Raw genomic sequence first — 13,568 nt, forward strand, 5'->3', positions numbered from 1 at the left:
TCCTTCTCACTAAAACAGGAGGGGAGGAGGGGAGGGGTGGATCCATCATGGAAGCTGACTTTTTAATCATTGTTTACCGTCTCAATAAGTCACTCAGTTTTTTTTTAATCTTGTGTGTGTGTGTGTGTGTGTGTGTGTGTGTGTGTGTGTGTGTGTGTGTGTGAGAGCGCGCACTTTACATTTGTTATTGACAGCCTTACTCTGCTGCTGCATTCACCGAAGAGGACTCTGTAGCTGATCAGATAGTGTTCTGAAAGAGTCGTGCCTTCCTTTCTAGCACACAGGACCATTCACTGCTCGCTGATGCCAAGCTGGCCTGCTGCAAAACGAATGACATCACAGCAACGTGACAGAGAGCAGCCTCCTCCGGTGGATGCACAAACCACAGACATGTGCAACACACCTGCTGCTGGCGCCACTCTGTGGACTAAAGGTGCACTTGCGAACCTGCCGGCTGCTTTTGGCTTGAGTGGTCCCGCTTTGTTGCAACTGTTACAACCAGAAACATATTCTGATGGGATGATTAACTTGAGCTAAAAAAAAAACACAGTTTCACGATATTGAAACAAAGAAATAAATTCAATTCAATTCAAAGATACTTTATTAATCCCAAAGGGAAATTAAATGTTGTTGTAGCTCATAATCCTGGTTTTGTGAAAATAGTTGTTATAGATGCTGATGGCTGTGGGCAGGAAGGATCTCTTATAGCGGTCTGTCCTGATGTGTCCTCGGCTCTGGTGTCCTCAAAGAGCCCCACCAGGTGAGCCTCGCTGGCCTCCTGTGGAGCCATGACGGCTGAGCTCTGGAAGCTCAGGTCTGTCTTGAAGTCCTGGGCGATCTCCTGGACCAGGTGCTAGAAGGGCAGCCTCCCGATGAGCTGCTCAGTGGATTTCTGGTAGTGGTGGATTTCCTTGACAACCACGGTACCGAGCCTGTAGTGGTGAGGCTTCTTCACTCCGCCGGCAACTACTATTAATTTTCTTCTTCTTTTGGCTGTTCTCTTTTCAGGGGTCACCACAGCGAGTCATCCTCCTCCATCTAACTCTGTCTTCTGTGTCCTCTGTCCTCTCTCTCCATGTCCTCTCTAACTGCATCCATACAGTATATCTCCTTTTTGTCTTTTTCCTGGCAGCTGCATCTCTAACATCCTTCTACCAATATACCCACTGTCCCTCCTCTGCACATGTCCAAACCATCTCAGTCTGGCCTCTAACTTTACCTCCCAGCTGTTCAACCTGTGCTGTACCTCTGATGACCTCATTCTAACCCTATCCGTCCTTGTCCCTCCCAAGAAAAACGTCAAATACTATTAACACTGCTGCCTAAACCATATCTCATCTTGATTATTGAGGTAAACCAGCCATTGGAAGGGTACTTTATATGTATGTCTGGTTCCAGTCCCGAGCCCAGATAAAAGGTGATGGTTGTGTCAGGAAGGGCCTTACTGGATTGATCGGGGCCCGGGTTAACAACTGGGCTGTTAACCGGCAGGGTGCTGGTGGAAACTGGACTTGGGAGGCAGATGAAGACAAAGAAGATAAACTGAATAATAAGGATTATATTATTAGTGTTATAATATAACCATCCACTTTCTTTACCCACCTCTCCTTTTCAGGGAGCTGGTGTCTATCTTCAGCCAACACTACGAGATGTGGCAGGAGACACCCTGGACAGGTCGCAAGTCCATCACAGGGACACATAGAGACAAACGAGACAAACAACCATTCAGTCTCAATCACAGTATAATACCTAATAAATTTACTTAGTTATTTTGACTTTAATGCACAGATGTATTTATATCTGTGCATTAAAAGAGACTGAAACTGAGAAAACGTCAGTGAGCATGTTGAGTCACTCCGTTTAAAATCAGTGTCAGCTGTTCTGACATCAGCTTTTTCCTGAACTCAGGACAGATTTTATGCCAATATGTAATCAATTTTTATTTAAAACATTTTTAACATAAACATTTAAGATCAAGGTTGGAGAGTTTTTTTTAATTACAAACACTGATAATATGTTTTAAAGTTAACACCGTAGAGTCCTAAGGAACTCTAGATAGGGGTTTTTAAAAACAGATTTTAGAGGATAATATACACATAAGTCACCATGAGCAGCTTGTTTTTTTGACACTGTGGGCGGTTCTTCAGCTGAAGTTTCCCTTTAAGAGACTGTTTTATGTTCGACCATCTGTCATGTGGCACACCTTAGAAACAAGGCGTGTTTTACTAAAGAAGGAAAAGACGTCTTCCATTCTTATCAGATCTGAAAGGTTCACATAAGCAAACTAAACTACAGCACCAGATCAGTTTATTTATAATTCTTAAGTATTTATGGCCATTGCACAGAATATTACTTCTTCTCTGCTGTTCTGCTCTTTGTAAAGTAAGTTGAAGAACCTGACAAACAGATGTTAGAAAAGCCTGCAGTCCCTGAATATTTGTCCTACTGACAGACTAATTCCTGGAGCTTGTTGGAAATGTTTGTTTCCAAACAGGGCTACCTTTAAACAAGAAAGTGGTGCAGCTCCTCTGGTAGAAAAGACATGACACACACACACACACACACACACAGACAGGCAAGTGAATGTCTCAGGCAGCAGAAACCCAATGTGGAAGAGGAGAAAGAGGAACCATCAGAGAAAAATAAGCCCCTGTGCAGCATGTACCACCGGCAGATTGAGGAAGTGGCTGATATCAACAAGTCCTACCAGTGGGTAGAAAGGGCTGGACTGACGGACAGCACAGAGGCACTAATCATGGCAGCACAAGGGCAATAGAGGCCAGGGTCTATCATAACAGGCAGGACCTAAGATGCAGGCTGTGAAAAGATGCCCCTTGGACAGTCCAGCACATAATAGCGGGATGCAAGATGCAGGCAGGCAAAACATACATGGAACGCCATAAGTGGCTGGAATAGTGTACAGGAACATCTGTACCGAGTATGGACTGGAAGTCCCACAGTCTAAGTGGGAGACTCCACCTAAGGTGGTGGAGAAGGACAGGGCTAAGATACTGTGGGACTTCCAGATACAGGCTGACAAACAGGTGATGGCTGACCAACCGGACATTGTGGTGATAGATAAGATACAGAAAAAAGCAGTGGTGATAGATGTAGCAGTCCCAAGTGACTGTAACATCAGGAAGGAGCACGGAAAGCTGGCGAAATACCTAGGCTTGAAAGAAGAAATAGAGAAGTTGTGGAAAGTCAAGACCTCAGTGGTACCAGTGGTCATCGGAGCACTCTGTGATGTGACAAACTCATTCCCTTGTTGTCAGAACATTTGACACCAATGTGGACTTTGCATACAGTAAAAAACTGAAATTTACATTTAAAAAAAAAAGTGCTATTGAAATGGACCTTGAAAATCAATTATATTTATTTAAAACATAATTATTTTAAAGTTTAAAGTTATATGATCCAACATTAATTTAATTATTTTTAAAGATAAATTATGTTTATCTTCTATTAAAGAACTGCATTTACTTACATGAAATGAATGCATATTAACATAGTTATAAAATATTGTAACATGTTTGTAAATAAACTAATTTATTAGTATTCTGCTCCTATAGTTTTAACTGATAAAAGAAAACATCTGTCTGTGTCAAACATGGTTTATAGGAACTTGATTTCCTCTATTGACTAAAGGTGTAGCATACAGTGATTCTACTCTCAGAGAAGGTCCCTAACCCACTATGCTATTTACACCCCCCCCACACACACACACACACACACACACGTGGCATCTCACCTGTGTGTGTGTTAAAAATGTGGAAAGCAGCTTTCATCATTAGTTGATCCCTAAACAGAGTCGATGACAACAGCAAAACAAATGAGATAAAAAGATATTTTTAATTTTCACAACTGGTAAAAGGCATTCTGGTAAGCAGCATTACAACATATAAGAGGTACACCAGTTCTAGTTCAACTGAAACAGGTAAGACTTCAAACAACAGGCTGAAAGTGTGAAAAGCACAAAATGGAAATGTCAAACATGCTTTCCTGCTCCTGTGAAATGAATGATTCTGACACCATTTTTTTCAAACCAAGAAATTCTGCATTATAGTGAATGTGTTTTACATATAAATCAAGCCACAATAAAGAAGTTACTTGATCCTTTGTGGACAGAGCAGGCAGCTTTCTGGAGTGAAAAGTCACAGAATTAAACTGAGGTCTCAATATTGAAACTAACGCCATACAGTTTCAAAGCGCATACGTTTCATCAGATTTCAAAAAGTATGGCTGAAACCTGCTGAGGATATCTGGTGGTTTTCAGTCTCAGTGTCCCAGTGGGCGATCGTCGTATGTGCTGTACCGCTTCACGTGAATGCGCCGCACACGCTCACGCAGCTCAGTTCCTTTTGCTGTTGCTCCGTCCTCCTCCTCGTCGCTGTGAGAGCCGCAGCTGTTGCAGCTTCGCCGCATGGCCTCCAGCAGAGAGTTGTCCGGCAGTGGCACCGTCTCATAAAGCAAAGTGTTCAGAGTCTCCTCGTAGATGCGAGCTTCAGGGAACTCCACCTGAGACAGGTGACATTTTCAATGAGCTACTGACAAGAAGCCAGAATGATTCATTCACACTTTCAATCATCATCCACTCATTATGGGCAACGTACGACTTCAATGATTTTAAAACCAAGAACTGAGTGAACAAACCAAACAAGTGGGGCTTTAAACTGTTCTGCCGTGCAAGTTCCTCTGGGATCATTCATGATATACTGCTCTACCAAGGTGCATCCACATTCTTCCACTTAGTGAGGAGGAACAAGCGCTACCTCTTGGAGCCAAAGTGGTGACAACATTATCCAAAACCATATCAGAACGAGAGCTTTCAGTTGTTTTCTGTGACAACTACTTCACAAGTTTCAACTTGATACAAAACCTCCATGAAAATCTTGGGGTCAGATGCATTGGCACTGTCCGACCCAACCGAATGAGTGGAGCTAAACTGATGACAGACAAAGAATAAATGAAGAACGGTCGTGGAGCATCTGATTTCAGATCTACTGGAGGGTTGCTTGCTGTGAAATGGTTTGACAATAAATGTGTCAACCTTCTGAGCAATGAATCTGGAATCATGCCCATAACAAGTGTCAAACAATGGAGTAAAAAGGCCCATACAAAGATTGATGTCCCATGCCCGTCCCTCATTCATGCCTACAATCACCATATGGGAGGCATCGATTTTTCAGACATGCTGGTCCACATGTACAAGAGCCCAGCAAAATCAAGGCGGTGGTATTTTCCGCTGTTTGGCTACATCCTTGACCTGTGCATCTCTAATGCCTGGCTTGTTCACAAAAGGGACTGTGCCTCAATGAGAATCCACTCTCTCCTAAAAGGTTTTGTCTGGCAGTTGCTCACAGTTTGATGCAGGTCAACAAGCCAGCACTGAAGGTTGGCTGACCATCATCATCTGCTCCACCGCAAATGTTGCTTCAGAAGAAACATTACACCCCAAGACCTTCACAGCCACAACCAGATGTGCGTTATGATAACTTTGGACACATGCCACTTCACTGTGACAAACGGGGTCGGTGTAACTTCTGTCCCAAGGGAATGTCAAGGTGGAAGTGTGAGAAGTGCAACGTTTTTCTGTGCCTGAATGCCCACCAGCAGTGCTTTGTTGCATACCACAAGAAATAAAAGGACTCAAATGTCTCAAAACTGCAGTTGCAGTTAGTTCTATAGCACTATAACTCCTTTGTGCCTGGTTTGTCTGCTTTGTTGGCTAGGTTAAAAAAAAAATAGAACAGTTTTACCAATCTTGGTAAAAAAAAAAAAAAAAGAAAATTCTGAGTTTTACCATAAAGGGTTATCTCAACCGTTTGGTAGAGGCCTGTGTTTTAAAAATTATTGAGTTGTTTGGAAAAAAAATGTCAAAACGTTGTTATTGTTGATCTAAAAGAATAAAAAATGCAAAGAAAAAATTTTTTGATTAATGTTTTCTTGGTGTGAACCTCAAAGGGTTAACTGGTTCTCCTTAAACCAGTGGACTGTATCTGCAGCAGAGTGTTTAGGGACATTGTCCTGCTAGAAGATGGATCTCTGAAAGACTCAAATAACTCTCTCAAACTTGAAGAATTTCTCAGTATTTTGCTCCATCCAGATTTCATTCAACTTCAACCAGTTTTCTAGTCCTTGCTAACCACTTCACTAAAGGCAGTATGTCACTGGATTGCAGGTGTTAGAGACAATTTGGTGAATAAAATTGCAAGAAGTTTCAGTCTCTCTGAATTCTGAGTGTTTTCAACCAGAGAGCCATGCGGCCGTGTTTTGCATGTGCACGCTTTCAAAACTGTATTCTGGGCCATGTACCTTATTTTGTTGCTCACCTCCACCCAGAGAATATCCACCTTTGCTCGTAGCATTCACTTCTAAATGCCTGCACTGAGTCTGTGGCTTATGTGCATTTACACATAGATCGCAGGAGTTGGAGAAAATGAACAAAATGTTGACTATTAATTAGCGCTGTGCAGATGTACCCCCGCATCACAGACCTGTTGATGTAAAATGCCACTAATCTTATCATTTTGTGCGAGTTATCTGGTTGGGCAATGGGACGAGGATATTTTAAAATCCATGTGACAGATGTGTGGCCTTGAGACTCACACAAGGAGTTTAAGAACACCTGTGAACATTTCCTTAGATTTTGGAAAGTCCTTAGCAAATGTGGTTTGCAATTTGACCCAGCATAGGTAGATACTGGCTTAAAAGGTCAAATCCACAGCAGTGAAATGAAGATATAACAGAAAACACTCAGTCACAAGAGGTACACTCCTGTAAATTCTGTACATACAACGCCCTCCCCGTTTCTTTTCAGACTCAGCAGCTACAACATGACTCCTTCTTACCTTGGTCTGCTTCTTCTCTGTTGCGTAGACAATTGAGGTGCAGCACACCTCGGCCAGCTTGCGACCCTGACCGTAAAAGGACCAGCAGCAGATCTCATCCCCGATCACATCTTTCATGAAGAGAATGCGGCCGTTGAAGCTGAGGGACAGCCGGTCGAACAGCTCGATGTTCTTCAACAAGTTATCATCGGAGTTACTGTGAAGAAAAAGAGAAAAAAAAAAAACTCTGATAAACTAAAAATACTTTTCTTTACTTCAATCTCTAAGCCTAGAGCTCGTTAAACGTAATAATTAAAAGTTGTATACAATGTAGAATTGCAAATTTGAGAAGTGGGTCTCACCTAGTGTAAGAGTATTTGTTGTTGCTTCTGTTGTACACCAGCTTCACTACAGGCTGACAGACGAAGGGGGATCTCATTAGATATTACATTTAAATGTTCCAATTGCAAAATTACTTTCAATATGACCTTATACATTTGGCATCAGAACGTATATTCACATGCAAATGTAAACAATCCTGAAAATGAACCAAATAAAAATGGGCTGAATCTATCTAAAATCAGATATCTGTTGATTGACTGAATTATGATATATATTTAAACCCTCCACTTTTTCAAAAATAAAAATCCCAGGCTAAACCAATTCAGTATCACTCCAGCCTCGCTGCTACAATGTGCCTTGTTACTAGAAGGCTTAAAGAGACCTGATGTGTTGGTCTGAGTTTACCTTGGAGGAGGACTGGATGAGCTGCTCCTCTTCTTTACAGGAAGTGATCACAGGTATAACACACAGAAGTTGCTCTTTATTGTCCTGTCCAGCAGAAACAAAACAGATCAAATCATAGACATCGCTCAACATAGTTCCACACATAAATGAGTTGTGAAAGAAAATATGATTTTCTCATAAAAGGTGCTTTAAAACAGAGGTCCCCAACCCCGGTCCCTGGACCGGTACTGGTCCGTGGGTCATTTGGTACTTACAGTATTTCCGTTTTTTTATCTTCGGAGTCTGAATGGCATTTATTTTGAAAAATGACCTGATTCTCCCCACTACATCCGTCTATGACTCACTCTTGATGTGTGTCAAAATGCTTATCTAGGTCACGTGATACGTTACCGCTAAAAACAAACCCACAAGCAGCAAAATGAGTAAAAAATAAATGTCTCTGGAAGCCCTAGATGGGACCGTCTCATTACTGAGAAACAGGCACAGGGCTCCCACTGATTCAGCGTTATGCTGAGTTGTATTCTTTGTGCACTTTATATTTGTGGTGTATCTTATTTTAAAGGGCATGTTTAAACATCGCCATATTGACCAGAGAACATCAGGGGGAGAAAAGGGTGTTATTCATGTTGATAACGCAATACCAGGACGCAACTAACAAAGCTGCGAGTACACATTGGATTTACGTTTATTATGTTTTAAAAAATACCCCTGTTTTTATGCCAGTCGTATCATTTTTTTTTTTTGTTGTATTTATCCCCCACACCTTTAAAGGCTAGTCCGTGAAAATACTGTCTGATAATGAACAGGTCTGTGAAGCTAAAAAGGTTGGGGACTGCTGCTTTAAAAGACATTTAACACAGTCTTTCTTCAACACCAGTTAAAGAAGCTACAACCACAAATGAAGGCATTTTTTGACTGGGGAAACTATGACTGAGAAAGAAGCACAAGCTCTTTCCTTTTCTGTACCAGAGAAGTTTATTATAAACTGACCTGCAGCGTGTTTTGACAGAGCTCTACAAGGTCCTGGATGAAGTAGTACTTTGCCTCAGCCAGCAGCTCCTGGACAGCCTGACGACCTTTGGGCAGGATGATGGTGCCATCACGCAGGTAACACAGGATGCTGCCAAAGTGTTTCCCACTGCGATCAATCAGTATCCAACCTGAACACAAACAGCAGACTTGATTCCATTGTAGCATGTCAAGACCTAGGCACATTCTTCTCCCTTCTCTCGTGTTGACAGACTTGTGAGGAAAGGTGACAGTATAACAGATTTGAGAGCTGCAAGCCAACTACGTTAGGTTAACAGTGCAGGCTAACCTTCTTTATCTGTGAAAACCTCTTTCTGTCCACTGAACATGGCTTTCAGCAAGGAGTTTTGCCTTGTCAGCACCTGCAGCGTGGTGTAAAACAGCATCCCTCCAACGTTGAGCCGGACATACTTGTTGCCCAAACCCACAGCTCCTCGATAACTGCAGGTCTTGGTCTTGGGACAAGCTACCAGACGGGCCGGGGAGGCGGCAGGGTCATCCTGGCCATGACGCCGGGGGAGGCAGCTGTCCTCAGACATGTCCCTTTGGAGGTAGATGACCACCCTGCAGATGGAGGTTCGGAGATCACCCGCCGTGTTGACAGCTACTCGTGAGGCTGCCACAACTCCTCACTGATCCAGATCATTCCTGGAAAAAGAAGAAGCATGAAATTAAACCAGAAATGATCTGAGAAGTCAGGCAAAGTGGAAATCAACAGCACAAAGTGGAAAACACCCACCGTAGTAAGCTTTTCCTTTGTGACCCTCCCAGTAAAATGGATGTTACTCTGTCAGAAACTAAAGTGGAAAAAAAGGAGGACTTTCATAAATAATTCATGACAGACTTGAACAAATTTAAAATTCAGGTAGCTCATTTATCATGAATCATGATACAAGAAGCAACTAAACCTCCCATCCTGATCAGACAAGAGGTTTGGTCCATCTCGTCAGTGGGACAGACTAAACTCCAGCTATTTTCAGTCTGTTTCAGCAGAATAACTTCAGGTTACTGTCGTCTAACCGGTTCAAATTCTATTATCGACCTTATGATAAGCTTTTACATTTAAAGGAACCAGGCAGATTATAGTTAGGGTAACATGTTGGTAAATAAACTATCTGAGGCCCAAAGGCATAAGTTTGGGTTCTGTGGTGTTTTGACTAACTTTGCATTGAAAACACAACCTGTTAATAAATTGGGCGTGCTAACTTTGATAAACTGAACCTGAGCGCAATGGGTTAGTTTGTTTTGTCGAAATGTCTGACAAATTAAAGCTCCTATTATCTTGCGTTTGTGATGCTTTTTGTGCTTCATCTTCGTCATTCCTGCTAACACGACTAGCTAACGGGGAGAGGCTCCCACAATAAAAGCGGAAAAAAACCAATCTCAAAAGCTGAAAATATTCTGTAACGCGTCGTTCCCTTTAAATAAAACACGTCCTCGTTCATCAGTTTAATCGTAAATACAACACGAGGTTCTATTTTAACAGGGTGAAAGTTTTTTTTCCCCCTAAACAAGTCACGTAATGTTTCCTCATAGACCACATCTCTCAACTTAAGTGTACGCGAACTTTGACGGTGTCCTACATACCTTTCTGTCCTTTTTTTACGTCACTCAGTAAAAACCTTTATCGTGTGAAACTTTTCCAGTGTCAATATAATGAATAACAAAACAGGACACGAAGTTTAACTCCTTCTTCTTTTACCTAACCTACAGCATGCTGTTTGTTACAAAACACTATGCTGCCCTCTACTAGAAAACTAGAGGAAAATGCACCCGTAAAAAATAACATTCAAGTTATATGCCTGCAAAGGTGACTTATATACGCTGACTCCAAATGTTTTACTACTTATGTAGAGCTAAAAACGAAAGAACTAAAAAGTTTTTCTAGGTCAGTGTGTTTTACAGCTGCCGTCTGTTCATAAATATTACGGTAATGGGTTTAATTTCCGTTCTTTTTCAAAATAAAAGCCTCGCCGTTCAAACAAATAATACTTGAGGACAGCCGTGTGTAACACCATCATAGCAAAACTTAGCAGGCTACCTTTGTTCTGAGCATTACGAACGAACTGGGGCAACTACAACCGGTGAAATACACCTAATAAACACCAAAGACTGTGTATGGTATTATAATATGGCTATGCTACAGTCAGACATACACGCACGCGCAGCATTGTTTGGTTACCTAGCAGCGGGAGGAGGAGGCGGGGCTTAGCTGCTGCTTTGTGCTCTGCCACATCACACTAGAGTTAGACACAACAATAACGGCTCAAACAGGTAAAATATGTTCATTTACGTCGCTTAAAACAGCACCCAAGGATCAGTAGAACTGTTTATATTAAGGGAACTTAAATGCTGTGCAAGAAAAATAATTTGCTTTGTTTCATTAGCTTTGTGAGGCGACTAGCATATTAGCTACTAGCTAACTTAAATCAACTAGCTGACGAGTTTTTACACAACAGCAACAAGATAACAATCACACCCGGGGCCACAGGCATGTAGCTCTTCCATGTCCGGAGACACATTTCAAGGCTAAACCAAATAAAGTTACCTACGGTCTAACCTGAAGGTAATACAAAACAAAACACGAACTTCCCCAAAGCTGGTTAACTTACAGATATAGTGAAAACTCGGACGACAACGCTGCAGGTAAAATGATTCTCCGTGGTTGCCAGAGTATATCTGGTCAGTATGAGCAGACAGTAGTTACAGCTGTTACAGTCACTGGAAAACATGCACTGTTCCTCTGCAAACTTGTTGTGAGGCACAGCCTGTTCTGTTCATTTCACTACAGTCTGACATGGCTAAATGGATTTGTGTACTCTGTCTCGTAGAAAAGGTGTTTGTGTTCTTAAACCTGTCAGTCTGTCTGTCTGCTCTGTGACAGGCCTCGGGGCCATGGCTAAAGACCCATTAGCCGAGGCAGGCTTTTATTTTGATGACCTCAACAAGCTGAGGGTGCTGGAGCCTGATGTCAGCCAGAAGACATCAGAGCTGAAGGAGGAGTGCAAAGAGTTTGTGGACAGTGAGTGTGCAGGTTTTTGTTAAGTCCATGATGCTGTGCCCGCTTTAACAGGTCCAGCAGTGCGTACAAATGTCTTAACTTTGCAGAAATTGGACAGTTTCAGAAGATTGTAGGTGGCCTAATTGAGCTGGTGGATGACCTGGCAAAAGAGGCGGAGACAGAAAAGATGAAGGTAAAACTGACAGAAAGCATTTTTATTAATTATATATAACAGTGCTTTGCTTTTGTACCACATACTGATTAAAGCGATGTCATGTCTTCAGTTAGTCTTTCACAGTTAGACATGAAGTTTACTCATACTTACTGTATACCCAACTTACTCACTGTCTGACCACGAGAGTAAAAACCTTATCGCTGTCATCCTTTGGTGCTCTTTTTTTTTTTAGGCAATTGGAGCCAGGAACCTGTTGAAGTCTGTGGCCAAACAAAGAGAGGCCCAGCAGCAGCAGCTTCAGGCGCTGATCGCTGAGAAGAAGATGCAGCTCGAGAGGTAAAACAGAGCAGTGTGTGTTTGTGCCTGTTAGGTCATAGTCCCCCCACTTCAGTGGCAATTTTGTTTTGTTTTTGATTATTAGAAAAGATTGAACATTTGTTCTTTTAGAGTCTGATCATAACCTTTATCTTTTCTTAAAATATTTATTTTTCTGTTTTATCGATTAAACAGAATTGCTGCATGAGATTGAGTGTTGATTTATTTTTCCATTATCCCATTGCCAAAAGAATAGCTGACGAAATCTGTATTTTATTTATCGTAAAATTATTCCGTTTTCTCCCTTAAATGAAGTGAGACAGAGCTGCTATAAATGTAGTTTGGTAACACAATCTCTTTCTCATGTTGATGCTGATATTTGAAACATCCAAGAGCCTCTGGCTGGATGATCTCAGTGCTGTTTTAGGGGTATAAAAGTCAAGCAGAAATACTTGGGTGCCATAACATTTAAAATTTTGAAAAATAAAAAAGGTGAGGGTGGGTGATTTGTTGGTGGTGCAGTGGTTAAAGCTGTCGCCTTCCAACGCAAAGGTCATAGGATCGGTAATAAGACCCAAGCCTGAGGTCTTTCTGGGTGGAGCTTACATGTTCTCCCTGTGGTGCTCCCATGTTCTCCAGCTAACTCCCAATATGAAGTAATTATGCTTTGATATCAGTCAAATTGATTACAAGTGAGCTCAAGCTGGACGGATGGTTTTAGGGGTGAGATTAAAAACATGCACGTTAGGTTAACTGGAAACTCTAAAGTGTCCCTAGGTGAGAGTGAATGGCTGTTTGTCTCTTTGTGTCCCTGGGATGGACTCGGGACCTGTCCAGGGTGTTTTCTCACAGTGACTGCTGGAGATAGGCACCAGCTTGCCCACAACCCAGATAGGAGAAGTGGGTAAAGAAGATGGGCGGATGAGCAATTTATGGCTCAAGTATGAACAAAAAAATAATCATTTTAAACAGGTGATGTCATAAGATGCTGGAAAAATCAGACAAAACGGCTCCTCAAGTACTTCCTCACTTTTTATTGTCAGTGACAGAACAGCAGCATTAAAAAGTCCTAAAGGGTTTATTGTTCTAATGTTTTTTGGAATGTTTTGCAGACCTCAAATGAAATACTGTTTTTGAAATAAAATTGGAAGTCAAAGAGAACTCCTTTGCATACTGCCCCAATTTTTTTCTGATTAGCGTTTCAGCTGGAATAAAATTGAGGCAGGGCAGATGACTGAAATGAGACTCTCAGCTCATGAACCAATTTTATGTATACAGGTGCTGGTCATAAAATTAGAATATCATGAAAAAGTAGATTGATTTGAGTAATTCCATTTAAAAAGTGAAACTTGTATATTATATTCATACATTACATACAAACTCATATATTTCAAATGTTTATTTCGTTTAATTTTGATGATTACAAATGACAACAAATGAAAATCTCAAATTCATCATATCAGAAAATTAG

At 41.5% G+C, this 13,568-nt stretch overlaps 2 protein-coding genes across 4 annotated transcripts in view; one reads left to right on the forward strand and one right to left on the reverse strand.

The window, feature by feature from the left end:
* Nucleotides 1-3,833: 3,833 nt before the first annotated feature.
* Nucleotides 3,834-11,243, reverse strand: tnfaip1 (tumor necrosis factor, alpha-induced protein 1 (endothelial)). Of its 2 annotated transcripts, none has more exons than XM_025002442.2 (8): nt 11,219-11,243; nt 9,346-9,403; nt 8,896-9,254; nt 8,568-8,737; nt 7,578-7,661; nt 7,193-7,245; nt 6,852-7,047; nt 3,834-4,518 (listed from the first exon to the last, which is right to left on the reverse strand). In XM_025002442.2, the coding sequence occupies exons 3-8, from the start codon at nt 9,143-9,145 to the stop codon at nt 4,279-4,281; spliced, it is 993 nt and encodes a 330-aa protein (XP_024858210.1). In that variant the 5' UTR covers nt 9,146-9,254; nt 9,346-9,403; nt 11,219-11,243; the 3' UTR covers nt 3,834-4,278. The 2 variants fall into 2 exon arrangements, with proteins under 2 accessions (XP_024858210.1, XP_017295325.1); XM_017439836.2 differs by lacking the exon at nt 11,219-11,243 and adding an exon at nt 10,194-10,523.
* The window catches only part of ift20 (intraflagellar transport 20 homolog (Chlamydomonas)), a 5,706-nt gene continuing 2,908 nt past the window's right edge, over nt 10,771-13,568 (forward strand). The window contains exons 1-4 of one of the 2 annotated variants that reach the window (XM_017439831.3): nt 10,771-10,880; nt 11,468-11,628; nt 11,715-11,800; nt 12,015-12,118. In XM_017439831.3, the coding sequence (XP_017295320.1) occupies nt 11,502-11,628; nt 11,715-11,800; nt 12,015-12,118 (317 nt within the window). In that variant the 5' untranslated portion in view covers nt 10,771-10,880; nt 11,468-11,501. The remainder of the gene's footprint in view (nt 10,881-11,467; nt 11,629-11,714; nt 11,801-12,014; nt 12,119-13,568) is intronic. The other variant, XM_017439828.3, reaches the window with a different exon arrangement.

Source organism: Kryptolebias marmoratus, linkage group LG2 (assembly GCF_001649575.2).
Source record: "Kryptolebias marmoratus isolate JLee-2015 linkage group LG2, ASM164957v2, whole genome shotgun sequence".
In the NCBI taxonomy this organism is placed as follows: Eukaryota; Metazoa; Chordata; class Actinopteri; order Cyprinodontiformes; family Rivulidae; genus Kryptolebias; species Kryptolebias marmoratus.

Bases quoted from the DNA above. Each gene is read 5' to 3' on its own strand.
- tnfaip1 (XM_025002442.2), bottom strand. From the start codon at position 9,145: ATGTCTGAGGACAGCTGCCTCCCCCGGCGTCATGGCCAGGATGACCCT. The intron at 7,246-7,577 runs GTAAACTCAGAC...TTCGTCTGTCAG, and splicing joins TCATCCAGTCCTCCTCCAAG to CCTGTAGTGAAGCTGGTGTA. The intron at 7,048-7,192 runs GTGAGACCCACT...TTTTCTTCACAG, and splicing joins AACAAATACTCTTACACTAG to TAACTCCGATGATAACTTGT.